General features: G+C 39.4%; 3 protein-coding genes across 5 annotated transcripts; 1 reads left to right on the forward strand and 2 right to left on the reverse strand.

The window, feature by feature from the left end:
* Positions 1-8,450: 8,450 nt before the first annotated feature.
* LOC141588725 (uncharacterized) lies at positions 8,451-9,392 on the reverse strand. The gene has a single exon (XM_074410152.1). It carries the CDS (start codon positions 9,390-9,392, stop codon positions 8,451-8,453), a length of 942 nt encoding a protein of 313 aa, XP_074266253.1.
* Positions 9,393-11,379: 1,987 nt separating this feature from the next.
* LOC141587324 (pentatricopeptide repeat-containing protein At4g22760) lies at positions 11,380-13,824 on the forward strand. 2 transcript variants are annotated; one of them, XM_074408778.1, is made up of 2 exons: positions 11,380-11,567; positions 11,691-13,824. In XM_074408778.1, the coding sequence occupies exon 2, from the start codon at positions 11,860-11,862 to the stop codon at positions 13,567-13,569; it is 1,710 nt and encodes a 569-aa protein (XP_074264879.1). In that variant the 5' UTR covers positions 11,380-11,567; positions 11,691-11,859; the 3' UTR covers positions 13,570-13,824. The 2 variants fall into 2 exon arrangements, with proteins under 2 accessions (XP_074264879.1, XP_074264880.1); XM_074408779.1 differs by having other exon boundaries at positions 11,381-11,567; positions 12,081-13,824.
* A 352-nt stretch (positions 13,825-14,176) lies between these two features.
* Positions 14,177-26,422, reverse strand: LOC141587325 (SNARE-interacting protein KEULE-like). Of its 2 annotated transcripts, none has more exons than XM_074408780.1 (21): positions 26,028-26,422; positions 24,217-24,275; positions 23,517-23,598; positions 23,329-23,407; positions 22,259-22,309; positions 22,042-22,138; positions 21,902-21,934; positions 21,640-21,765; positions 21,355-21,546; positions 21,197-21,280; positions 20,993-21,091; positions 20,843-20,919; positions 19,075-19,171; positions 18,170-18,295; positions 17,961-18,053; positions 16,819-16,929; positions 16,644-16,721; positions 15,321-15,508; positions 15,045-15,135; positions 14,699-14,788; positions 14,177-14,468 (listed from the first exon to the last, which is right to left on the reverse strand). In XM_074408780.1, the coding sequence occupies exons 1-21, from the start codon at positions 26,098-26,100 to the stop codon at positions 14,415-14,417; spliced, it is 1,980 nt and encodes a 659-aa protein (XP_074264881.1). In that variant the 5' UTR covers positions 26,101-26,422; the 3' UTR covers positions 14,177-14,414. The 2 variants fall into 2 exon arrangements, with proteins under 2 accessions (XP_074264881.1, XP_074264882.1); XM_074408781.1 differs by having other exon boundaries at positions 23,517-23,581; positions 26,028-26,356.
* Between the last annotated feature and the right edge of the window lie 286 nt (positions 26,423-26,708).

Below are 26,708 nucleotides of genomic sequence, written 5' to 3' on the forward strand. Positions count from 1 at the left end.
GAGGCAATGGGTCCTTTAGTGGATTGAGCGGCAAACCCGGGAAGTAACCTTGATGCATCATGATATGGTTGACCGTGAGGTTGGTGAACGGGTCACAATCAGAGGGCGTCAATTCATCAGTTATGGCGTTTACGGCTTGGAAACCTCACATTTCATTGTCATCCTCCTCAATGGCTTGGGAGGCTATCCCCCTCATAACCGCTTTGATTGGGGAAGCGGGAATCGTGATCGTTTTTCCGTTGAAGGGGACCCTGATCTTCTGGTGGAGAGTTGATGTGACCGCCTTGACGGCGTGAATCCAGGGACGCCCCAAGAGCATGTTGAAGGACGCGTCGATGTCGACCACTTGAAAATTGGTTTGTCTTTCTTGTGCTCCGGTTGCGACGGTCAAAGTGATAAGCCCAGCGACCTTGCGACGAGTGCCATCGTAGGCGCGTACTCCTTGATTCGTTGGGATTAAATCAGATTCCTTGATACCCAGCCTGTGGGCAGTTTTGAGAGGAATGACATTCATGGCGGAACCGTCATCCACGAGGACCATGGGTATATTTTTCTGGAGGCATTCTACGGTGATGTACAGGGCCAGGTTATGATTGGCTCCGAACGGAGGGATGTCCTCATCGGAGAAGACACTCGGGTTATTTAGATCAGGGGCGTCTCTCGTCATGTGCGCCACTATTTCTTCTGGGGAAGAGGTGGAGGGCACGGTTAATTTTCCCAAGGCCTGTCGATGCTCAAAAGACGTTGTGATCAGTTGCCAAATTGAGATTTCGGCTTTTGCTTTCTGGAGCTGTTTCAGGATTGAGTTCACGGGGGCCTTTAGTTGAGTGTCCTCCTCTGGGACGATCTGGTCATTCGTTGTTGGAACGACCGTTGGATTGTTCGGATTTTGATAGGGACGTCCGGACCGGGTGAGATGTCCGATTTCTTTCGCCCGCTTCTCCTTCCCTGGGAGGATATAGACATCCTCAACATCATCTCTCCATATGCCGTTAATTTCGGAGTCTCGAGGATACCTTGGAGGGGTATTCCTCGGTGGGTAGTTCTTGTGGGAAATATTTTTGTAAGGGCGATTTTTATGGGGGTAGTTATTTTGGGGGTAGTTATTTTGAGGGTAGTTATTTTGAGGGTGATTTTCGTGAGGTCTATGCCAGAATGGTCGCGGGAGCAATCCATCCTAGGGTGGGTAGTTTTGAATGCTTGGGGAATTCTCCCTTGAGCGCGGTGTTGGGGGATTGAAGATGAGTCGACGGTAGGCGTCGTCGAGTCGGGTGATTCTTTCAGAGAGGCTGGCTATGGCCTCTTCAACTTGCTGAAACATAGTGAGCATAGTGGCAGCACTAAACACAAACACTCCGTCTGAAGGATCCTTTTCTAAAGCATTCACCTCGTCGTCAATTGGCAGGATGAGGTGAGAGGAGTCTAGGGTCGGCTCATCATCAGAAATGGCGTGAATCCCCAAAGGATTCGTCTTGTTATTCGGCTTAGTTGGTGGGGGTAAAGGCAAATCTCCCTTCTCAATCATGTCTTGAATGAGGTGCTTGGGTTTGAAGCAATTTTCGGTATCATGCCCTTTCCCTCGATGATACTGACAGTAGGCATTGGGGTTCCAGAATCGGGACTTCTTGGCATCGGTCGGATCCGGGGTGGTCCGATCGGTTGTAGCTTCCCTTGGTCCATGAGCCTTTTCAGGGCACTTGCATAAGTCGACCATATGTTGGTGAACACTCTCTGGGGGCGCTCAGTTTTCTTAGCAGATGGTTCGACGAGGTTAACCTCATAAATCTTGTTTGTCTGACCGTAAGGGCGAGATCCGGTTAAGGTGGATCCCTGGTAACCTCTGCCAATGGTTTTGGCTAAGACACCCTTTCGGAGGTCGTCCTCGATGCGCGTCCCCAGAATCTGCAGATCTTGAAAAGTTTTGATATTCTGATACCTCAGTAGGTTGGCATAAACCGGGCGGAGATTGTTGACAAACTTTTCCACTAGAGTTGATTCACTCGGCTTACTGACCAATTGAGTACTCACCCTCCTCCAACGGGTTAGGAACTCAGTGAACCCTTCCTTGTCGTTTTGGGTTAACACTTCGAGAGTATGGGTGTTGGCCTGGTGATATAGGGTTTATTTGCGCCAAATTTCCCTTTTTCGTCTATGCATTTCGACTCATATCGAGTCGGTTTCATGTGCCTTTCCTTGCATTTTGTGCCCAATCCCCGTGCCTATGATTTGGTATATCCTCTTGCAGGAACCGAGTCGAGCATAGAGGAATTGGGGCAAGGAAGGCATTTCAATGCCTTTACATGAAGAAAAGGGAGCTGAGGAGCTGAGGACAATCCTCTGCCGGCAGGCCGGCAGCCGGCCCACCGGCAGGGGATGGTGTTGTGAGGAGAAAAGAGGAAAAACAAGCTAGAAGATGTTCTCTGCCGGCAGGCCAGCAGCCGGCCCACCGGCAGGGAACACAAGTCCAACACTCAGCATTCTTTGAAGAAGTTTTTGGCCAAGAAGTTGAAGAACGCGCTGCCGGCATAGGCAGCCGGTCCACCGGCAGGGGGCAACTCTACATGAAGAAATGGAAGAAAAAGTCAAGAAGAAGAATTATCTACCGGCAGTCCGGCAGCCGGACCACCGGCAGGGAAGTACACAACATTTATTTTCTCCAAGTTTTTGAAGAACTCGCTGCCGGCACAGGAGGCCGGCAGCCGGCCTGCCGGCACAAAATTACGCAGCACGCAAATGGGCTTTTTCTCTTTTCCTCCCTTTATCCAATGTAACACTATATATACCCCTCCCCTAATCAATTGAAAAAACAACCCTAGATCTGAAAACTTTCCATAATTATTGTAGTCTTTCCTTAAGCAAGCTTTAATCTTTCCCTAATAATTATTAATTACTTAGTGAAATTAGTTAGTATTAGTGAGAATCAATTGTTTACACTTGGTTTTTGAAGATTGTATTGGGAGATTTTGGAGGTTTTCCTTCATATTATTCAATCAAAGCAATCACCTTTACTTTTGTTGGTACATCTCTTCCCTTATTCACTTGTTAATCAATTGTTTACATTTTGGTTTAGTCTCTTATAATTGCTATAATCATTTCCATGTCTTCCCTTTTTGTTGTTTGTTCTTCTCTTTTTGTTAGCTTGATAAATTTTGACATGAGTGAGTAGTTACCCTTCTAGGGTTTAGGGGGAGTCTAAATCGGATTATTGAGCATGATAAGTTGATAGTTTTGAGTCTTTGGTGTAGAAATTGTCTTTCTTAGCATTGCATGCAAGGTGTTTGACGAATTGTGTGAGTGAGAACTTGTGCCTTTTGTCTTGATAGCTTAATTCCTCCTTTAAATGAGAGTTTGTTGGTAGTCTTGTTTCATGCTTAGAATGGGTAGTTGCTCAATGAGAGTTGGTAATCGCCTATAGGATAATCAAGATATTGAATCCCGTCCTAAGACAAACCTACACCATAGGCTAGTTTAATCGACTTGTTTGCCCATAGTTCACTTAGATAACCCCGAAAACCCTAGTCCTTAATCAATCGAATACATATTTCTCTTAATTGCTTTCATTGGTTACAGTTAGTAGTTTAAAATCAAGCTCACCTCATTACAATTTTTGGACTAGACTAGACTCTTACCTAGACTAAGTAGAAACCCCCGCCATCTTTGTGTTCGACACCCGACTAAATACTACTTTTATTTGGGTTCTCTATAAATTGTTTTTGATAAAAGGAAAGGACGATACAAACCTATTATCACCTGGATCTCGACATTGTCGGCATACTGTTTGGCAAACTCAACCGCGATCTCATCTCAAGTAGTAAGGTTTTTCGGATCCAAGGAGTAGTACCATTGGCGATGAATCGACTCTAAAGAGGATGGGAAGATCCGGGTAAAAAGATCCTGCTTGACCCCCTAATGGCCATGTAGTCCTTGAAAGCACGGATATGGTTGAGTGGGTCCTCCACTCCCTTGAACTTAGGCACATCAGTCAGGGTGAATTTGTCAGGTAACTGGTCCCTAACGGGTTCGAACCTTCGGTTGTTCTCAAGATGGATATTGTTACCCCGGGCTAGGAGCTGTTCTTCTAAGAGCTCCAGCCTCTTCTCAGTTTCAGTCAGAGGTGGGGTATTATGTTCCCTAGTTTCCTTGTTCTCAAGGGTGTCGATACGGGTCTCGACGCGATCCAGGGTGACCTTAAGAGCGGTAAGCAGGCTGGCTAGCTGATCAGTTGTGACATCTCTGTTGTTATCATTGTTATTTTTGGACGAAGCTGAAGACGGGGTCATGGCTCTGAGGCATAAAAACGGCTCACATTACAACTCAATCCGACACGGTTCCAAGACTGAACGCAGACAACACAAAGGACGAGAAGGAGATCAGACCCAACAAGACGGGGTGACCGTGTATGGTCCCTCGGTGCTGACTCGATTTATGACGTGACGGTGTTTAACCGAACCTTTGACACGAGTCCAACATGACGGCGTGACGCCATTGGACGGGTCTCGTGGTGAGACGACACATAAGTAAATACCCATAAGTACGTTTGCTTTGACTCGATAGACACGAGGCGGAATTGGAATGGTGGACTGAAGTTTTCGAAAATAGAAATTTTCAAAAAGATTCATTTGTCGCTTTAATGGGCGGCTTCCGAAGAATAGGGATCTCCGCAAGTCGATCAGTTGAAAGGGTTGTCTTAAGTTTATTTGCAAAAGACGGTTTGAGTTTGAGTCGGCTCGGGAAACAGTGCTTTGTTTCCCAAGACGGTTTTTGAAATTCAAAATTGTATGTTTTGAAAATCGAGTTTGAAAGGTTTGAGGAGGTCTCGGGGACGGTGCATGGTCCTCGGGATCCCGAAAGTGTCTCGAGAAAAGGGCGTGTGCTTTTCTCGGGTTTTGAAAGAGCCATTGTCGACGCGAAACGGGTTAAAATCCGTGTCTAGACGCGGCGATTATAACGGCGTAAAAAGGTGATTTGAAATGGTTATACAAAACCGAGTTTGAAAATCGTCATTATGACGGCCTAGAAAGGCGTGTTGAAATGGTTATACAAAACCGGGTTTGAAAATCGTCATTACGACGGCCTCGAAAGGCATGTTGAAATGGTTATACAAAACCGGGTTTAAAAATCGTCATCACGACGGCCTAGAAAGGCGTGTTGAAATGGTTATACAAAACCGGGTTTGAAAATCGTCATTACGACGGCCTAGAAAGGCGTTTTGAAATGGTTATACAAAACCGGGTTTAATTTGAAAATCTTCATTACGACGGCCTAGAAAGGCGTGTTGAAATGGTTATACAAAACCGGGTTTGAAAATCGTCATTACGACGGCCTAGAAAGGCGTGCAACGGTCGGCGAAAGACCGAGATTTGAAATGGCCATTATAACGGCGCGAAAAGGGTGTTTTTTTGAAAGTTTGAAAATGACACGGAAGGACTTATGATCAAGTAGCACATAAGCACTCACAGTTTCATTATATTATGCATTATGCTGACACGGGTTTTGACTTAAAAGGGTGGGTTACACACCAAGCAATCAAACCCCGATTTGCGAGAGGGATACCAATCCAAACCAAATGTGTAAGGAGGGTGCCCTAGCCTCGTGCTCGAAAGTGATGAAAGCTCTTTGACGCAACAGAAATGTGTAACGTCAATGGCATGTTTGACTCAATCGGGATTCGAAACGCGGGGATGAGAAAACTCACGCCGACGAAACGAGCCAACTGGTCGAAAAGGGTTAGGTTGTGGGCCCGGACAAGGAACCCGACCGTGACCGTAATATCAATTAATGCATTCCAACCAAGACCTCGTTCGAGTCTCACCATCTAGGGATCACAAAAACGTAAGTGTCCTAGTTTTCTCCAGTGGAGTCGCCAATCTGTGGACATAGCCACCTACACGCCAGGCCAATATGTGGACGTATAGCGGTCTTTTTGAAAGCCACGCTCGGCGGCGTAAAGATGCTTTCGACCGGATCGTTTTAGATCGGTCGGTTTCGTCTCGGTAAGGGTTTTGAAACGATTAGAGATGTTCGGAGTCGCCACCAAGCATTTGTGGGATGCCTGGAACCCGAATTCCACTTTATACCTCGGTCAAATCGAAGCACAAAGCTGCATTTTGACATAGGTACTAAAGATAAGGAAATCGTCTCTCTTTAGCATCCTATCTCTAGAATGACTCTCGTACGCCCTGGATAAGGTCATCCACTATCCAAAGTTTCTGAGTAAGAGGTGAAGGTACGTATTGGGAAGCCCTTTAATCAGACATCCAATCCCGCCCGCGTTAGCGGCCTCTACTGATCGATCTTGGTTGGTTGAATGCAAAAGTTGATAAAACGGTTTAAATGCATGAATGCGCATCCAATAATTTAAACCTAACATGTGAGAGCTTTCTAAATCGGTTGATTTAATCCAAGTATCAAGTGTAAGATGTCGAGTTGGATTAATGGTTGATTTGCATGCAAGACGGAAATTAAACATCCATTTACCGTATTAGGTTTAGGGTGCATAACATGATCCATTTGTCTTAGTAAGGCATTTTACAAATATGGTTTTGGATAATCAAATAGTCATCTGATCCGTCCTGTATCCGGGTTAATCGGAGTCGTGATCGTCCTAGACTAATGCTGGAAGGGAACAGGCCCTCTACCAGACGGCTATATGAGGCGCGAGCCAGCCGGCGGTGTAAGGGGCCTCCCTCTGGTTTTGAAAATGAGAAATGGAGAGCCTGTTTAGGCGCGGGTTAGCCCACGGTTTATGTGCCATGTTCTGACCTTTTAGAAAACGTTATAAAACGTGTTGAGAATGGGTATTTGAACCCGGTTTGATTTGAAGGGGTCGTTTAGACCGCATTTGTTGATTTGAAGAACTAGACTCGAATAATCATCATTATTTTGATAATATTCGGTGTCGGGTTCGATTTGACAAACTTGACATGAATAGTTTTGAAAATGATTATGGACTAATTGTTTTAAATCCATTTGAATGTTATTAGTCGATACTCGTCATCGTACCCGGGTTAAAATCCGGCATGGTATGTAGAACCAAGGATGACTTTGTGTTGGTGACTAATATGTTTGTTTGAAAATGTAAAGAAATAAAATAAAAGACTTTAAAATACCTTCTAAATGTCATTAACCAAATATTATCACCGAAACACGGATTTAACAGTCATGGTATGAGGAACCAAGGGTGAAAAATGCTTTATGGTTAAAACATGTGAAATAAAATAACAATGGTTCGAAAATACTTGAAATGGTGAAAACCGGTTGCAAATATGAAAAATGGGTTAAGGGAAATAACGAGAACAAACACGGTTGATCTCTGGTCTGAACACCCCATTTAGGCGCGGGCCAGTTGGCGACCTAAGGGGCTTCTGCCTCAGACCAAAAAATCAGTTTTGGCTCATTTATTCCATGTTTTGGTTCATGTTATGCATGTTTTAGCATGTTATAGTCATGAAACAAATGAAAACACAATAAAAGAGGATTTTTACACCCTCATACTTACATGTTTGGTTATGGCGAGTGACCGACGTAAGTGTAATAACTCGTTTGATCGAAAAAAACTCGGTTTAAAACCGTTTTGGTAAGTAAAAAAGAGTGTTTTAAGCTTTAGTGATGGTGTAGTGGTCGAGATGGTCGGTCAAGTGATTTAATGCATGATGACGGTACCAAACAATGTGTAAGGCTCGTGTTTACGATCGGTAGGTCGTAAATACGCGTCGGATTGTGACTTAAGAAGTCGAGTCGAGAAATTTAAGGGAGAAAAGAGGGGGCGGACACTCGCGTAACTCTCAAACTGGTGGCATTTGAGAGGTATTTATAGGGAAATGAGTGGTTGTGTGAGTTTTGAGCGACGTGGCCACCTGGGCTGCTCAAAGAGGCGCGAGCCACGTCGCGGTTCTTCGAGTTGTGTTGTCACTTTCACAACAAACGCAATCATGATTTGTTCTATCCTAGGTTTTGTAGTCACATGTTTGGTACTTGACCATTCATGAATCCGGGAAAATTTAAGGTAGAAGGTTTGAAATGTTTGGTTTTTTGTGGTTGACTCGGTTTGACTCGTTGTTGGAGTCGGGATTTGAATTTTTGAGTCGGTTTTTGGTTCGGTGTCGGTTTTGACTCTAGTTAGTGTCATTGCGACCCCGTCGTCATGCATTAAACACTTTAAGTATTTTTGAAATGTTTTATTTTCGAAATCGTTTTAAGTTTTCCGACGTAAAGTTGTACACAAACTGTCGATCAAACGCCGCGATTCCAAAACATGTTGTAGTCCGATAATCATCGGGTGTTTGTTGGAGTCTCAGCAGATACTGGGTATCTACAAGATGATCATTTCCCTTAGAAATATTTGCTAAAAACTGAGAACCAGCAACATCAAGTGGTGTCTCTTTATAAGTTTCAGCAACATTGGCAAATTTGGAATCTCCTGCCATAAACTTAGAACCATTGTACCCATTCTACTTCTGGAATGCTGCTTTCCTTGCTTGGAAACTGGCACGTTGTTCAGGATGTAGGATAAAACAAGTTTCTGGTGTGTGTCCGCCCTTGTTACAAGCAGAACACCACCTGTCATTCAAATTTGGCTTCTTGTTTTCACGCTTCCAAACATTCCAAGCACCTGCTGAACCGCCACTCTTAGGAGGAGCATCTGATCTTGCTGCATTCAGTGCACTAGAATCAAGAGCAGATTGTTGAATTAAAGAAATAGATTTCTGGCTTTCGACTTGCTGTAGAATTGAATATGCCTTGTTAATATTTGGAAGAGGTTCCATCGAAAGAATGTTGGTCCTGAGATGCTCATATGAGTTATTCAACCCCATTAAGAAAGTAATTAGCTTCTCCTTTGAAGCCGCTTCGAGAAGCTTCTTTAGAATGTTACAAGTGCACTTCTCCATGATTCCACAGCTACATTCTGGAATTGCTTCAATCTCCTCAATGTCATCCCAGCGACGTTTGAGCTTAGTAAAATATTCCGCAACGGACTCACTATCTTGAGAAATGTTTTTGATTTCCTTCTTCAATTGAAATAACAGTGGGCCATTAGATTTACTGTATCGTTCCTGAACATCTTGCCACAATAACCTCGCAGTTCTTAAAAGTGTGAAGGCTTCCTTGATATCAAGATCAATCAAGTAAAGAATCCAACATCTCACCATAGAATCGCATCTCAACCATTGTTGAAGCTTTGAAGAAGTTGAATCAGGCCTAGGTGTGCCTCCGGTGACGAAACCCTGCTTATTCTTTGATTCAAGTCCAAGAAGAACACTGCGACTCCAATGAGAATAATTTTTTCCATTGAAAATCGTATCGCTCAGCTTCATCGAAGGATAATCAGACGGCGACAAGTATAAAGGATCATCATAAAGATTCTGATAAGTCACTGCTTCGTTTTCCGGCATTTTTGCGAAACTTTGACCAGATCGATTTTGAGAAATTAACAACTTGAAATGAAGCGAATTGAGATACCGAAGCGAATTGTAGAAGAAAGAAATGAAAATATTGAATTTTTAGGATTTTCTTGAAAAATTAGGGTTTTGAATTGATTTTTTTTAGGATTTTTTTAGGAAGAAGATTAGGTTTTTAGAAATTGATTGACTAAAGGAAGTAGAATCATGCGTATGCAGAGTCAGGTCGAAACCTGCTCTGATACCATGTGAAGATGAGCAGCGGAGGTCGAGATTTCATCCATGGCGGATTTGATTACTAAGAAAGGAAAGATTCTAGAGAATTCTATTATTGTTAGTGAGAGAAAAATATGTAGAGAGAGAGAGGGTAAATAGAAGAGTGAATTGTATTAACTTATGATGATGTGTACAATATCCTACTTATATACAAGTTACTGTCTTATGTACAAACTAATGACGACATATTTACAAGTTATTATTTACTGTCTTATGTACAAGTTACTGTTAAATCAAAAGTTAAAGAAAAATAACGAGATATGTTTTCAGACTCAATCACATATTTACTTTTTCTATTTTCCGTAAGAAATATCTAATCAAATTAACGAACGATTTCGACCAATGAAGTACCACCAAATTAAGTTTTGATTTCACGCCAATTTCTTAGGGGTATCTCAGTAATTTCATATCCATTATTAAATAAAAATAAAATTCTAACCAAAGCAAACTTTTAGTTAGTTTTTAGTGTATTTATTTGTTGTCTCTCATTAATATAGTGAGAGACAGACTCAGAGAAAACTTACTGAACATCACAAGTTCTCGATCTCATTTTGTGTCTTAGCAACACTTGGTCGTTTGGTTCACTATTTGGAAATGAAATGGATTTGAATAAGAAACCATAAGAGTATGAGATTCCAATTAATTCCAGACCTTTCAAAACTTGTTTGATTCATTAGAAAAATAAACATAAAGGAATGAACTTTGAATTCATAGAGAGAAGGTGGGTATGAGATGGGTATCTAACTCCATTTCAAAACTCCAACCAAACATTGGAATGGATCAATTCAAATCCATTTCAATGATGCCAACCAAACACTCCTGAGATCTCACAGTTGTGCACCGGTCCAAAATCGGACCGAAACTGAAATCGACAAAAATTCCGGACTGGATTACAAAAATTCCAGTCCAGTTACACTAGAATTTGCAATACTATGCCCACTTTTTCAAATTAACAAACGATTTCGACGAATGGAGTACCAAATTAAAGTTTTGATTTCACGCCAATTTCTTAGGGGTATTTGAGTAATTTCATATCCATTATTAAATAAAAATAAAATTCTAACCAAACTAACAAACATTTCGACGAATTTTTAGTTCCGCTTCTGGTCTGGTTGATTCCGGTCCGGACCGGATTTTGCTCACTCCTAATTTAATGGTTAAAATGGAGGTATCCTGAACAATAGATCTCAAGTTCGATTCCCCCTTCCCTTTATTGTAATGCGACTAATAAGTGTTTCGTGCGTAGACCTGGCAAAATTGACCCGACCCGAATAACCCGACTCGACACTCGAACTCAAGACCCGAACCCGAATTGACACGACCCAGTATAACCTGACCCGAATGTTTATTGTTGCGAACTTATTAATATCCATAAATAATTTGATAATAGTGACCCAAAACGACCCGAACACGAACACGACCCGAACACGAACACGACCCGCTCTATCCGTTTATGAGGTCTAGATTCGTGCGCGCTTTGTTAGACCAGAAGACAAAAAAAAACACAATCCGTCTTACTTCAGACCGCCTTATTTCAGATCGCAAAAAGACCTCTCACAAGTGAGAAGCACATGGGTGGTGTGACACCCCCATGTGCTTTCCCACTCACACCCTAAATGAGTTTTTTGTGAGAGAAAATGGTATCCGTCACCATTTCCAGAATGAGATTGATATATGCGATGAAATAAGGGCGTATGAAAAAAACATAATCCGATTGAAAAGAACAAACCCTAATTTCACTTACTCCATCGTCATACACTCATACTCTCTCTAGTGTCTAACCCCAAAAATTTAACAGTATTTCCCGCCTTTTTCTTTGTTTCACTGCCATGGAATCATCCAAGTTTACACCTTTTGCAATCTCTAATTCCCTAATTAATGATCTTGTTTAAGGTAATTGGCTTCCAAATTCTCCATTGATTTTATATTTCAATTGATTTTTAGCTGTAACTTAGTATCCATGATTGCAAACCCTAATTTTCACATTTATATTTGTTTGTTTTCCTTCTGTTTTAGAACCCAAATCCCTAATTTTGTGCAAATTAAGTGTGCCCAGCTGTTTCTTTTGCTGAATTAAGATTGGGATTTGAAATTGAAATGTTTTTGGGTATTTTAAACATGCCCAAATGTGAATTCAGTGGTTGAGAACCATCATACAAGACATTCTAGGGTTTCTATTTACTGAATGCTGATTCCCCAGATTAATGTTGCACTAAAAAACTGTTTGACAGTGAATCAAGCAAAGCAAATCCATGCTCAGATTGTTGTTAATAACCTTAATAATGTCGAGATCGACTTTTTAAGGCATTTTGTTGAATCTCGGTCCATTTTAACACCAACTGTTACTCGTTATGTCCGAAATGTCCTCCTGAATTTGAAATACTCTGACTGTTCCACATGGTCTAGTGTCATTCGCTCCTTTGCGCGACATGGGATGTTCAAAGAAACTCTCGCTCTTTATGTTCAAATGCAAAGGCTTGGGGTTACTCCAAACACATATGCGATCTCGTCTTCTTTGAAATCCTGCGCTCGTTTGCCCTGTAGAGTTGGTGGTTTGTCCATCCATGCCCAGGTCCACAAATATGACATTCTTCGAAGCGTGTTTGTACAAACAGCAGTTATGGATTTTTATGCTAAATTGGGTGATATGAAGGCGGCAAAAATGGTTTTTGATGAGATGGCCGTGAAGAATGTGGTTTCTTGGAACTCACTCTTGTCGGGGTATCTGAAATCGAGAGATTTGGCAGTGGCAAAACAGTTGTTTGATGAGATGCCATTGAGAGACATTGTGTCATGGAACTCGATGATTTCAGGGTATGCGAGATCTGGAGATATGGAAAAGGCCGAGTTATTGTTCCAGGAGATGCCTGATAAAAACAAGTCCTCCTGGAATGCAATGATAAGTGGATATGTGGAATGTGGAAAGATGGCTATGGCTCGAAGATTTTTTGATTCTATGCCTCAGAGAAACAACATTTCTTGGATAACTGTGATCTCTGGTTACGCCAAATACGGGGATGTTAATTCTGCTCAAGATGTTTTTTCTCGTATGCCTGATAAAGACGTGCTGGTGTTCAATGCCATGATTGCTTGCTATGCTCAGAATAGCCGACCAAAGGAGGCAATCAATTTGTTCAACGAGATGCTGACAGCAAATATGATCTCCCAACCTGACAAAACGACATTAGCTTGTGTTATATCTGCTTGTTCTCAATTAGGAGATTTGGATTCTGGCTCTTGGATAGAGTCGTATATCAGCAGATCCGGGATTGAAGTAGATGATCACTTGACGACTGCACTAGTCGACTTATATGCAAAGTGTGGAAATATCGATAAGGCTTACCAATGGTTTCATTCATTGGGTAAGAGAGATTTAGTTGCTTACACAGCTATAATATCAGGGTGCGGAATAAATGGCAAACCACACGATGCTATTAAGCTGTTTGAAGAGATGACTACTGTCGGAATTTCCCCAAATCTGGTCACATTTACTGGGGTTTTAACCGCTTATAACCATGCCGGTCTTGTTGAAGAAGGCTACTCATGTTTTAGGTTGATGGAGAAATTAGGATTGATGCCATCGGCCGATCATTATGGGATCATGGTTGACCTCCTTGGTAAGGCAGGAAGGTTAGATGAAGCGTATGAGCTTATAAAGAACATGCCAATTCCACCACATTCCGGAGTTTGGGGAGCTTTGCTTCTTGCATGCCGGTTACACAACAATGTTAAGCTTGGAGAGATTGCAGCTAAGCATTGCTGCGATCTAGAAGCCGATAAAACTGGGTACTCTGCGCTTCTTGCCAATATTTATGCAGCGAATGAGAAGTGGGATGATGTTAATCATGCGAGGAGTGTAGAAAGTGCTAAAGTCCCTGGTTTTAGTTGGGTTTGAGTTCTTGCATCCAAATCAACCAAGTGAAGAGCGTATGATTTTTGAATGAGACGGTCTTACTCATATCACTTCATATGTGAGACTAACCCAAATACTTGTGTAATCTTCACATAGTTAATTGATTGATGAGTTGAATTTACATGTAAGACGAACTATCAAATTCGAAAATTTGCCTCAATAAACCAAATTTTGGCTTGCCTTCTGTTATTAGTCAGGTGGTACACTTTCAAAATAATATCGAGTTTACTTCAGTTATTCAGATATTGCAACCTATAGCGTAGAATTTGAAAATCGTCCGCTATGCTACGGCCACTTATTACCACCTTGCAACCACAACTTGTCTCTCACATCACCTAAACAAACCCCCTCAATTACATTGAGTGAAGAGAGACAAGATAAACCAACTAAATAAATCATGAAAGTCGGCGGGAGGGAGTTCAAGGGTGGCAGGGTCATTTTAATGGAAAACCTCCTTATACGTTCGGATATTGTTGCGCAACAATGGTGTCAATTCCTCTTCGATAGGTGCAAAATCAAAATGAATGACTGAACTTCGATTATTTTAGAAAGGCAGAGCTTGGGATGACAAAAGAAAGCGATACGGTAATTTTTCAATCAAAAATCGGAAGAGCTTTTTTCCCTTTTCTTCCAGAATGATTAAATTTCCTTTTGATATTTTGCTTACAAACACAAGTAAAATTAGTTACACCAGTATCTGATAGTCTAGGCAACAATGTGAGCCAGGGATGTAATTTAATATTGACAACTTTGCCGAGGAACTTCATCTTTTACATTAAAACAATAGGTTTATTTTACATTTAACTCTCTGAAATAGAGTAGCTAATTTATATATCCAGATCATCCAGTGAAAGCTCATTCATGGAAAGCAGCTTCAGTTTCTGCACAACAACCGGTCGATATCATTAGAGATAGGGGTAAAACCGTAAAAAGATGCGGAATAGTATAATTAGAAAGAGAAAAAAAAAAGTGTAAATAATCTCCTTTCCTACTAATATATTTGTTCTTACCCAAAAAAAAAAAACTAATATTTGTATAAATTTATTTAGTGCATAATTTTTGTATCTGTCTAAAATCAGAGTAGTTCGCTATAAGGGGTGACTTTCATTACCGTGATGAATTGGGGAGGATCGTCGATGCTTGTGGAACCCAGAATGACCTCTCTGTTCAGCTTGGTCGAAAGCTTATGACAAGCGCGTAGCTGCAAAGTATTTCAGTTTATATAGCACATCAATTAGTGCATACAGCATTATATTGGATTTTTTAGGGAGAAATTAAACATTATATTAGGCGGTTACATGTGAGACCAACTCATTAGCCATATATTGAGGTATACATAAATATTTGGGTTGGTCTCAAATGTAAAACTATCTAATATAATGACTCAGTAGGAAGAAAAGTTAAACAGAAGACGTCATGCGTTTCCAATAGGAACCATAGCAGCAAAAGCTGCTTACCTCAGATCTAGTAGCACCACCTACAATAAACACGAATATGCGCCTTCCCATCCTCTTGAAATCACTCGAAGTATGTCTCAGGACGGAATCACTAAGCATGGAAAAAGTAATGTTAGTTGGAGAAAACAAATATTTAAAAAGTAATTAAGCAATACATACTATGTTAACTGGATTCGACCACAAGAAACTGACAATTTGTGGGAAATTATAAAGTAGGAACATCTACTGTTATTTTAAACGAATATGAGTAGGACGGATCCGCTGATCAAGTCTAACCTTGAATAACCGTCATCTGACTTTCGAGCTCGAGCCCAAGTTGGAGTCCGTCTAGAGTGTGCGGCTGAGGTATCAGTGTACTGTATTGCTGTGGAACGTACAGATCCATGAAAAGTAGGACTTGGGTCATTCAAGCATGGGTACTCATCCTTTGGAAGTGCACCTTTAACGAGTTTTTCAATAAGTTCCTGAAAGATAAGACGTGTTGTTACAATGATTCTAAAGGAATGAAAACTTCAAATTCCATCACAAGAGCATAATGTCCAATGGTTCTCATAAAGTTAGATGATACTTGGAGTTTCAGCAAGTACCAATGACGTCTGGCGACTTCAGTATGCAAGCAACATCAAAAGTTGCCCAAAAAAAGCTAAGGCCAAATGTAGGATAGCTACAATCATGTAGAACCTTACTGATGTATAGCAAGACCTCTCCAGACAGAAAGCCACATCCATGATCTATCCCACTTACTCACAGGATAACCCTTTTATTTACCACTCACAGATCATAAATAAAAATACAGAATGTATCAAAGACCAGAAAGCCCAATTATACAATATAAACAGTCAAGCTCAAATCAGTATTCATTCATAAAATGTCAGATCAACCCAGTTTTATAAATGGCAGCCGACAAACCCCAGTTCCTCACATCAGCTTTTTCATCAGAGGTCAATAGTTCTCGTCTCTCTATTAAAGGCATCTCTTCTAGTCTTCTCCCATCGCTTGGTGGGATTGCAGTCTTCGTTCTTTATTATTTATGAGAGTTGCGAGTTCTAAAGTTTTAAATCAGTTTGTGGTTAGACTTCGTCTATTTTTGGATGTTTATTTTGGGGAACACCAAGCAGACAACAATGATCTATACTACCGCCAAGAATGTTTATCTTCCAGTAATTAGAACAACGAATGTAAAAGACACTGCGTAAAGACGCCAAGCCACCGAAAATTTTGCATGGTAAAAATGAAGTCATGACCATAACCAAGGAGCTAATCTCGAGTATGCTTTTAGTTATTGTCTTGGTCTCTTGGATTTAATCTCCGTGGTAGCAATTCTTTTGACAAAATTTGAAGTAGTAGAACTAGTACTTTAGATCTATTTTATATAAACATTATACTTAACAAGTAGATACTATGTGCCAAGTGGTCATTGTATAAATTAAATGCCTCAATTTCCCCTAACAGAGGGCTAATAGTAATACCACATCCCTCAATCATAGTGTGTGTTTAATATTCAAATCTCAAATCAGTGCACAGAACAATAGATTTACTTCTTGATACCACATCACTTTACTTCTTGATACCACATCACTGGATAGTGTTATTATATACCTCAATCATCGGGTAAAAACGTGACAACTGCCAAGCTGTTTCTTCACCAATACGCTGCTTTCTGACTCCATGTTTTTTCTACGTGCATAACAATAAACTTTAGAAATAGCAAAAAAGTGGACATGGCCTAGCAGGAAAAGAAATGAAGCATTTCAAGAAGACGAGGAAATCAAACCTTGTTATCAAACTTCAATATTCCCAGAGAGCTTTTTTTGGTTTCAGATGGAGTGCCAAGAAAGCTCATGTTATTAACCGCGGTCATATCATCTGGTGATAACTTTGCAATCTGAAAAATAATAGTATATCAGCCATTGAAAAAGGTGAAAATTCAGATCCTGATACCAAAAGGGACTATGACTAGAAGTCTTAAACAATAGATATTCAGATATTTATTGTCCGCTTTACTTGTCTAAATCCTTCCTCGTCCGATGTTTTAACAGCAATAGAGATGGCTTCAAGCTGCTTCACCGGCCCACTCGATAGTTGAGACTTGAGACCTATACTCTCAAACACAGCCCTACATAGGACACATCTAGTGAAGTATTGGATAATTTAATGACTGCCTACAAAGTGTAACAATTAGCATCATGTATTTCCTGCGTTGTGACTAAGGATGATAATGAGAAGAGATAGCTCACGAGCACCTCGAGCTTGGCTCGTGCGAGCTCGGCTCGGCTCGATAACTTAACGAGTCAAGCCGAGCTAACGTTGGCTCGGCTCAAAAAACTCGCAAGTCGCTCGAACTTGTGTGATAAAATTATATCTTGCTTTTATTTTATAAAATATTTATTATGATTATATGATTTATATCTTTGTATAACCATATCAAATGTTTTCATAGATTTGCCAATATGTTTATATATAACCCTTCTGTTATTGAAAATATCGAAAGAAAATACACAATAACTTAACAATTATATATAGGCTCGAGTTAAGCTCGAGCTCTCGAGTTAAAGCTCACGGGCATGGTAATGAACTCAATTTTTTCAAGCTCCGGTCAGCTCGAGCTCGAATTTATTTCATGAGCATAAGCCAAGCAAGGACAAACTCGTGCTCGGCTCGGCTCATTATCACCCTAGTTGTGACAATGAAGCCAGTCGTGAAACAATTCATTGTTCACCGCCAGAAAGTAGCGAGGCAATATTTCGATTGGGTTGATAGACAATGTGGAAGCTATGCTTTAACACGTCAAATGTTTACGTAAACAAACTCAGGTTAATAGTAAGTTTTTGTCTGCAAATAGAAATAGAAAAAATCATACAAATAACAACCCGGAAATTTTTTGAGAACAAAAACAAAGCATTAAAAGCCCATCACCTTCATCAAAGTTAAGCCTTTTGACTCAAATTTCTCAGGATAAATAGCAGCATAAATCATCAACAGACGCAACTTGTTTTCGCGGCTTACATCCTGCAAATGAGATTTGACAATGCAACCAAGTTGGCATGCATTAAATATGATGTTAAATATTGCATTTTGATTGATAAATTGATATTAGAAGCTGCATCAAAAACTAGACTTTATACCTCATGCGTTCTGAAAAAGTTGTCGACTTCTTTAGTTCCTGCATCACCAAATACAAGGTCCTGCTCAAGTTGACCAATATCCTTAAGGCCGTGCTCCCTAATAATTCGATTTATTTTGCCAGCAATCTGTTGTGCAGCACCAAATTCAAGTGACATAAAATATCTACTAGAAGCTAACGAATATTGAAACACAGAGCTATAGTTACGTCACTTGCAAGTTCTTTAATAAATGTAATAGTGTAGCTTTAACTTATCCCAAAACAAACATACAAACAAAGAATAAAAATCTACACTAAATAACTACATAGCTGAAGTCGATCTATGTGAAGAAATGAATAAGAAGTTGACAATTCTCGTTCTTTCAAAAACATAAGTATATTTCCATATAAATCTTATGTTCCGGACAAATGTAAATCTGTGGGGTCTTATACCATAAAAAATTTAATTATCGTTCACTTCAATATTTTGAAGAAAAATAGACCCCCTTGACAGTTCGCAGATCCAGCTCTCATATATGTAGTCACCAATGACCAATCAATCAATTAGTGAATTGTTAGCATCCAAATACCTTATAAACTATAGCTTGAGAGATGGAATCTCAAGTCAAAATATAACTGCATCAGAAATATTTTTCATAACTGAGCTTGTTCGAAAAAATAATCCAAGGTGGTTACATGTCATTTACTCCTCAAAATGTTCGTATATATGGTGTATTGTGTATATATCTTAGAAAATCAAGTTTTTGCCATAATAGCAACGGGTTTTGGACGAAGAAAGAAAGAAATCATCACAGCCTTTAGCACCAACAAGCATTCCAATGCATAACATCTTTGACGTTAGCAACAGAAGCAGCCACTACCCTACTTATGTCAATAGCTTGGTGCTTGCTCATCTAGAAAACTAACCTCAACATGAAGAGAAAGCTTATCAATTTGTTCACTGTATTGTGGCAATGCTTGGACCATCCTTTGCAACTCTCGTGTTGATAGCTGACCACTCTCCCTGGGATACAATTTATAAATAAGCTAGATTCTTCTGATTGTGCTTAAAACAAGCAAACAGTCCAAGCAAACATCGTCATCACCGCCAGATGTTGTTGTTGTTGTTGGCTATTTACAACAGATATACTGCAGGCTAAAAGCAAAAACTACCCAGGCTCTGATATGAAGAGTCATATTCAACTGTTCCGGGAAAGGCGCTACATATATGTACAAACAAACACGGTAAAGTCCTATGTTCTTGCTGGAAAAAAACAACAGCCACAAATATACATGCCTATGCTATTTATATAAGTCTGCTCCCTCTACATGCAAAGCCATTCCCCCGCACCTTCACATGTACAAATGACAAAACGATTTAATATCAATGCCAAGAGGATAGATTGCTAACTATAGAAGCAACAAGGTTTCATTTGTCATAAGGTTTCTACTATGACCACCCTCAATTTTTTAAGAGCAAGCTATTAGGATAGCATCATAAACTAACATAATATACTAGATTTGACATTTTTGACCTGAAATTCTGCTGGAAAAGATCATGAATGATGTATACATGTAAGTAGTAATTTGTTGACAACAGTGAAATGATGACATGAATTGAACATTACTATGGGACGACTTTAAATAAAATTAGCCGGAAAAGCATAGAAAATCGAAGAATGATCCTCCATAAATTGAAGGAAGGGGTCTTAAAATATCTGCAACAAGTTTTACTGCAGCCTGATTGCCATGCCCCAGAAAGAAGGAATCCAGTATAAAGTAAACATATTTTTCCTGGGGATTTTAGCCGCTCAGCCATTACAAACAAAATTTACCCCTTTTAACCAACAGGTCATACCATTATACCAACAAGTACATGTACATTATCATATATGATGAACTGTTGAACATAATTGGCTATTCTTTTTTCTGCTAGTAAGCAAATTTCACCCATCTATTTGCCAGACCCACATTCTTTGTTTGCTGAAAAAGAAATTTTCATAGAACACAATGTCAAGATCAAAAAAATTTCGAGTCGAAGAAAATTGATAAGACGAGCTACGACACCAAATCATTATAAGCAACAAAGACCTTACAGGTCGACTATGTCTGTCTATTTCTGAAGGAGCGATAAAGCAGAAAATACATCTTGTGGCTTTGGGAATAACAGACTAAACAAAAATGGCTTGAAAACCTCCGCACTTCTTTTTTCGGAAAGTTGGATGTACGTCCTCTTTTTTGGTTATGAGTTGGAAATATCCTCTCAATATTTATTCCTCCACCCTCCACCCTCCACCATGCATTGAATGGGAGCCTCTTTAGAGGCACTAGGAAAGTGGTAATACTGAGTAGAGAACATAAAACCCTAGAATATGGATGAAGCCAAAGTTTCATTGTTCTTTTGGCTTTGAGATAAAATACACTTGAATTCAAAAATAGACTCAAACCAAGTAAACTTCTTATTTCCATGTCGTATTATATGGTCAATCCCTTTTCAGTCAAGGGTTGATAAAAAATTGGAAATAAGCTGACATTGCTGGGACTAGAATGGTAATGATGATGAGACCTTCATACATACTGAGGACAACACTAAAAACAACAACTAGCATGATCTTGTTTCTGGAGTTTGGATTACAATTCAACACAGACCACCTTTTAAACGTCAGTAAGGAAAAAAGGCTTAGGGCTTTCAAACCTTGAGCTATTTTGGATCTGCGCTGCTTTATTCTTCGATACAAAGTTGGTCATCTTCTCATGCAACCGCTCACTAGCCTACCAACACAGATGGACATCAGAAGCATTGATATATGTTCTCAAAAAGGAATAGAACAGAAATGGTACATACATCAGCAATATGCAAATGTCGAAGCTCAGACCAGACAGGATCATGCTCCTCCAAAAGAACCTCTTTTTTCTCAGGAGGCCCTCCTGCTTTACCCGGAACCTATGTCAAGTATAAGCAGTCAGATACATATAGATATACTCTTGAGTAGAAAAAAATCTCAGAATAAGTAAAATGAAAGATGACTAGTTCAATAGATAAACCTACCTCATGCACATATTTATTTCCCTCCAAGTCTAGCAAATCATGGCACATGGCATCATAAGTCCATTCATGTATGATAGGAGCAATCTGATTTTTAGAATATCAGCAACAGATAAACAAAACTAGTTTATAGAATATAGACAATGAAAACAAATCTATACCTGATCAATAGATCGGTCTACAATAAGTAAATCACAAGTCTCTGTCTGAGGAAAGTTACTGATGGCGGTTTTGTATTTTGTCAGGTAGTTCCAAATTAAAGAAGCCAGCTTTGTAGGAACCATATCACGATAGGTTGTCATTGTGTTTGGATTAAGAGACTGGGCAGCACGGCAGCGAACAAAAGGAAACTCCTAAAAGGGACAAAGTGTGAGCTCCAAAAACCATGTACGTAGTAATATATTCTGGTTCAAAGCAGGATGCTATAAGCATGCAATTATGCATACCCTCATGGAAGCAAAAACTGTTGCGATTCGTGAGGCCATCAAATTTAAACATGCATCAGCTTTACGAGAATTTTCATCATCTCCAAAGAGCTCTTCCATAGCCCTCTCATTATCTGTCACAAATCCCTGATCACATCCAAAACAAAGAGATCTTGAAGACATGAGAAACCCCAAAATACAACCCCTATTGAAGACATCATAGTCATTACTCATTACCAAAAAATTATTGTTCATTAGGAACATATTTGACATTATTCAGTACCTGTCTATCAATGGCTAAATACTCCAAATTCATCTGCACATAAATAATTAAAATCATTCAAGAATTCAATGGTAAACAACGCATTAAAATTTTAAAATAACTTCTAATTCTAGGAACTAGGAAGAGACTGAAGACCAAACCTCAACCAATATTTTTACTCGTCCCCTAAGTTTGACCTCACTTTTGATGTCACTGAGCAAATCTTTAGAAAGAGCAGAACTGAAAAACACAAAAGCGCTGCAGGGAAAAAGCTAATGCAAATTAAGGAAAAGCAGAAATATTCCAACATCTGCAATCAAGAGAATGAAACAACCGAAGACAGGGTATAATGTGACAAAATTCAGCAAACCAACTTACTTCTTGTATAACGCCTTTTTACCAGCCATATCAGCCAAAAACATGACGACACTGCAAAGACCCGACAAAATGGAATAGTTAAAGTGAGATAAACTGTGTTCAACTGAACTATTCAAAATTTTTCAAAGCTGCAGATAAAAAGAAAGGAACTCTATAAAATGCGGTCACTCCAACAAAAGGGAAAAAAAAAGAGTGAGTCAGACAGAAAATGTATTAGAAGAATGACATGTTAAAATCTAAGCAATAATCACCCTCCCACTTCATATTGAGCAATGAGCAGGCATGCGTCATACAGCATAATAAATCTAGTAACCATATAAATCCATTATTAATAGGAATGAGTTGAATAAAATGTTCATGAAAATTTAGTAGAAACATTGAACGATTTTTTGAATGGGGCAGGGAGACTCACTTGTCGAATATAGGCACATGTCTTCATATTTATACCAAATGATGACCGAAAGCAAACTCAGAGTAATCCTAGGTAGATACAAAATGTTGTATGAAAGCGAAAGCAATCGACTATATACTACAATAAGAAACAAATGGCCTTCAGCACATCACCATATTGCACATAGGCATCTACTGACGGTCGAACTACATACTTGAACATCTACAAGAATTCTAAGTCAGAGCAGCAATAAACGGGATAATTATCTACTAAGTTGGGATAGGAAAATGTTAGATGTCCCCACCGATCCTTAGATGAGTGCACCGATGCAAAATGAATCACAAATAGTCAAGAGTCATGACAACATTACAAAGTTATTTTGACATATTTGCAGCCGTTGGGCTGCACATGCGAATTGAATCATTCTTTAACGAAGGACAGATTTAAGGATACTAGCAAAAGACCATTTTACCCCACACTTATAAGATGCAGCCAATATTAAATGATAAAATACAGAAGGTTAAAACTATTAAAGGATAAGCACCAGAATGTTCAGGATAGCAAGTACAAACATGACCGAATTTACACACGGAAGATAACTTAACAAATAACCCACCCAAAAGGGAAGCTCGGCAATGTCCAAACTGCAAAAAGAGAACATGAAGGAGTAAGAAATTACTTTTCCTTAGTTGGCTGGATAAAGTAGACTGCATCCATGGTAGGCAGTGGCTGTCTTCTTTTGTAAATGTCCTCCACCACTGTTTTGACAGAAAAGATCAGAGAACATCCAAAGTTAAAAGTCAGAAAATACTACTAATATCAAGAACATCCAAAGTTCAAGGAAGAGAGAACAGATATTATTCTCACATGATACACCTGCGTCGGTGATGTCTGCCATCTTGCAAGCATGTGACATTATCTTTACTGTAAATCTGTCCATTATGAGAACCTAAAGTTAAAAGTTAAACAGGTCAGACCAAAATACCATGACAGACATCATCAATCATCCGCCACCCAAACTATAGGCACAAGAGATCATATTATGAGATGTCATTGAGTAGCAATAACCCTAATCCTTGATTTCCTGCTGTATCTTTTTTTCTGGATATGATGTATAGAAAGAGAAGACGGAAACTAAAACAATCTAGAAAGGTAAATTTGCCACCAAAAGGGGAAAAAACACCAATAATTTGTCACGTGGAGAATAAACACCTATAATGTTTTTTTTTTTTAATTATTGCAAGACCACCTTATACGATGTATACGGATGTTGTTGTAAGCTATCAGCATAATCGACCAAACTAAACGTGTGCTAATAAATTACTCACCAAAAACATTTATTTTAGAATAATGTTTTCAGAAACTTCACAAGGTTTAAGGCGGTTTTTAGTTATCTTCACTGAATACTGAAATTAAATGTGGTCCTTGACAGATTTTCCGAGAAGAGCGGAGACTAGAGAAGAAAAAAATGTAACAAATCACTCAGATTCTATTCACATGATAGTCAAAGTGTCAAACCCCCTTCAATCAACAACCATGAGCAACAAAAAAAAAAATATAAGAATACCTTCCATGTTGAACGAGAGTCCCCTTGCCTCGCGAATCCAAGCATCTCGTTGAGCAACCCTAGATATAAAGGAAATCCAGGAAAGGGGGTTATTATCTCAATGTAGTTGTACGTGCATCAAAACAGAGCACTGATGATACTAGAAGAAGGACTAAGCTGGCAGTTTCTGTATGCAGCATGATATATAAGTATGGATGCACTGTCGAAGCCAAATTAAATCGATTCTCCTGCTAAGATCAAATGACATTGATTTTGCATAGTATGGTTGAATTTTATCCTTCTACCCTGACACCTCCCGTCCCCAAGGAGCTTTGTTTGGATCAATAATCGGATAGAAATGGCGGGGAGGGAAAAAGGATACTAATTTTATCCTTGGTGTTTTCCTTCAAGACCTTTACTACTTTGGATGAATATTAATTTTGCTTCAAGCAGAGAAAATGGATCCTCTTTCGCTCCCTTCCATTTCCCTCTAACCCAACATACTACTCAAATAAGGAATTTTGCTGCCCTCCCTTTCTTTCCCCTCCTTATCCCTCTATACAAACATCAGGCAGAGCTCATTGTTTACGAGACAAGTTACTCCATACCTTGGAAACAAGAGAATCATATAAAGTTTGCATGCCTAAACTTATATGCAATAATCCCAAAAGACATATATTCAAAACTCACATACACCTAATCCCTTACTTGGATGGAGGGACTTTGAGATAAAGGAGGGGAGTCATTTTCCTTGTTTTATTAGCAAATTAGATTAAAGGGAAATAGAGGGGATGAAAATGAAAGAATCCATTTCCCTCCTACAAGTCAATTTATAATCTTTCAACATATGAAATATTTGAAAGAAAAATTGAATTGCTTCATTTCCCAATCTCCTTTTCATTCAACTTCTTTCCTGCCCTTATTCTCCTGCTCTCCCCTTCCTTCCTATTAAGGGCGGTCTATCCCTCTCCCCCCCTTCCCTTGTTTAGATCATAAGTTGGGTTAGAGGGAATAGAGGAATCCATTTTCCTCCTACAATCCAAATTACAATCTTTACAATATAAGAAATATTTTAATCATAAATCCATTCATCGCCATCTTTCCTTTCACTCTATGAGTCTATGGTTTCCAAACCAGCATAATTTTGAATATCACTTAATGCCGAGTTAAACATGATGAAAGTGTATCAAGTTGAGCATCAACTTCACATGGAACCCTCTTATCACGCCTCCATTATGAGTACAACAAAGTTAAGCAGTCGTAATGTTTGGTTTGGACATACACCAAAACTCCTAGCTTGATCAATACCTTCACTAGTCATACAATGCAATACTTCGACACATCACAACAAAAACAAAATAGTGCATTGTTCAACACTTCAACCCCTTTGATCACATTTTCTATTAAACCTTAGCCATACCATTCTACTAACACTATCCAAGTACTTGTACAACTCTTCTTCAACAGCACAAGCAGTAACCATCAGAGACTTTGTCAGCCCTCCACCCACGGAATTTCAAACAAGGAACATTTTCACCTAATCCAAAAATGGGACCCTTCTAAAGAATAGGGAATGACGGTAAAGGGAAGTAACACAATTAAGCTTATATCACCACGATAAAAGGGATTAAACGACGACAACGAAACTAAATGACACCAAAAATCAATACAAGTACCACAATTAAGCTTACACTTAAGCTGAGTTCACAACAATAACGACTACAGACGAATCAATCTAAACCTAATATCACAGTGATTTTGCTTAAACATACACCAAAAATCAAAAATGAAGAATTGTAATTACGAAAATGGAGGAAGAGAAAGAAACATACGATCACGAGTAATATGGCGGAAATACTTGTGATCACCGACATGCGACGACGAATCGGAATCTGAGAACGACATGATTCGTGATTTGTAATCGAATTGAGGAGAGATTGATTATTGAATTACAAATCAATTTGGGGAAGAACAGAGGTAAGGGATAATAGGAGGGGTTTTCAAAATTGGAAATTGATTGATTTGATTAATTGGGGGAAAAACCGTTGAGGTATGGTTCCACCAATTCAGATTTGTATGACGACGCCGTTGATAAATACAAGTAACTTGGTAAAGTTGTTTTGAAAGTACCGCGTCTGACTGTGCGAGCATGAAAATGCACAGGTGTTGCGGTTTCGCGTGCACCGTCTTATCATGTGACGCAAAGGTACCACCTTGTTGAGATATCACTAATTTTTATTCGAGTTGGCCTTAAATAAGGTAAAAATGAAAAGGAGATAGAAAGACTTCTTAATTTAAATTAAGATTGTCTGAAAATATTGTCTTTAAACATTTAAGCATGACCTATGTTGGGTAATTTTATTATTCGCTTCAAACGAACTACAACTTGTTTTGTTTGTGACGGATGTTAAGGAGACCTCTCACAAGGCCTACTCCACCCTTCTGCGATGAGAATTTGTGCACTAACAATAATCTATCTATATAAACTATCTATCTATATAAACTTATAAAAG

The sequence above is a fragment of the Silene latifolia genome, chromosome 6 (genome assembly GCF_048544455.1).
Source record: "Silene latifolia isolate original U9 population chromosome 6, ASM4854445v1, whole genome shotgun sequence".
NCBI lineage: Eukaryota > Viridiplantae > Streptophyta > Magnoliopsida > Caryophyllales > Caryophyllaceae > Silene > Silene latifolia.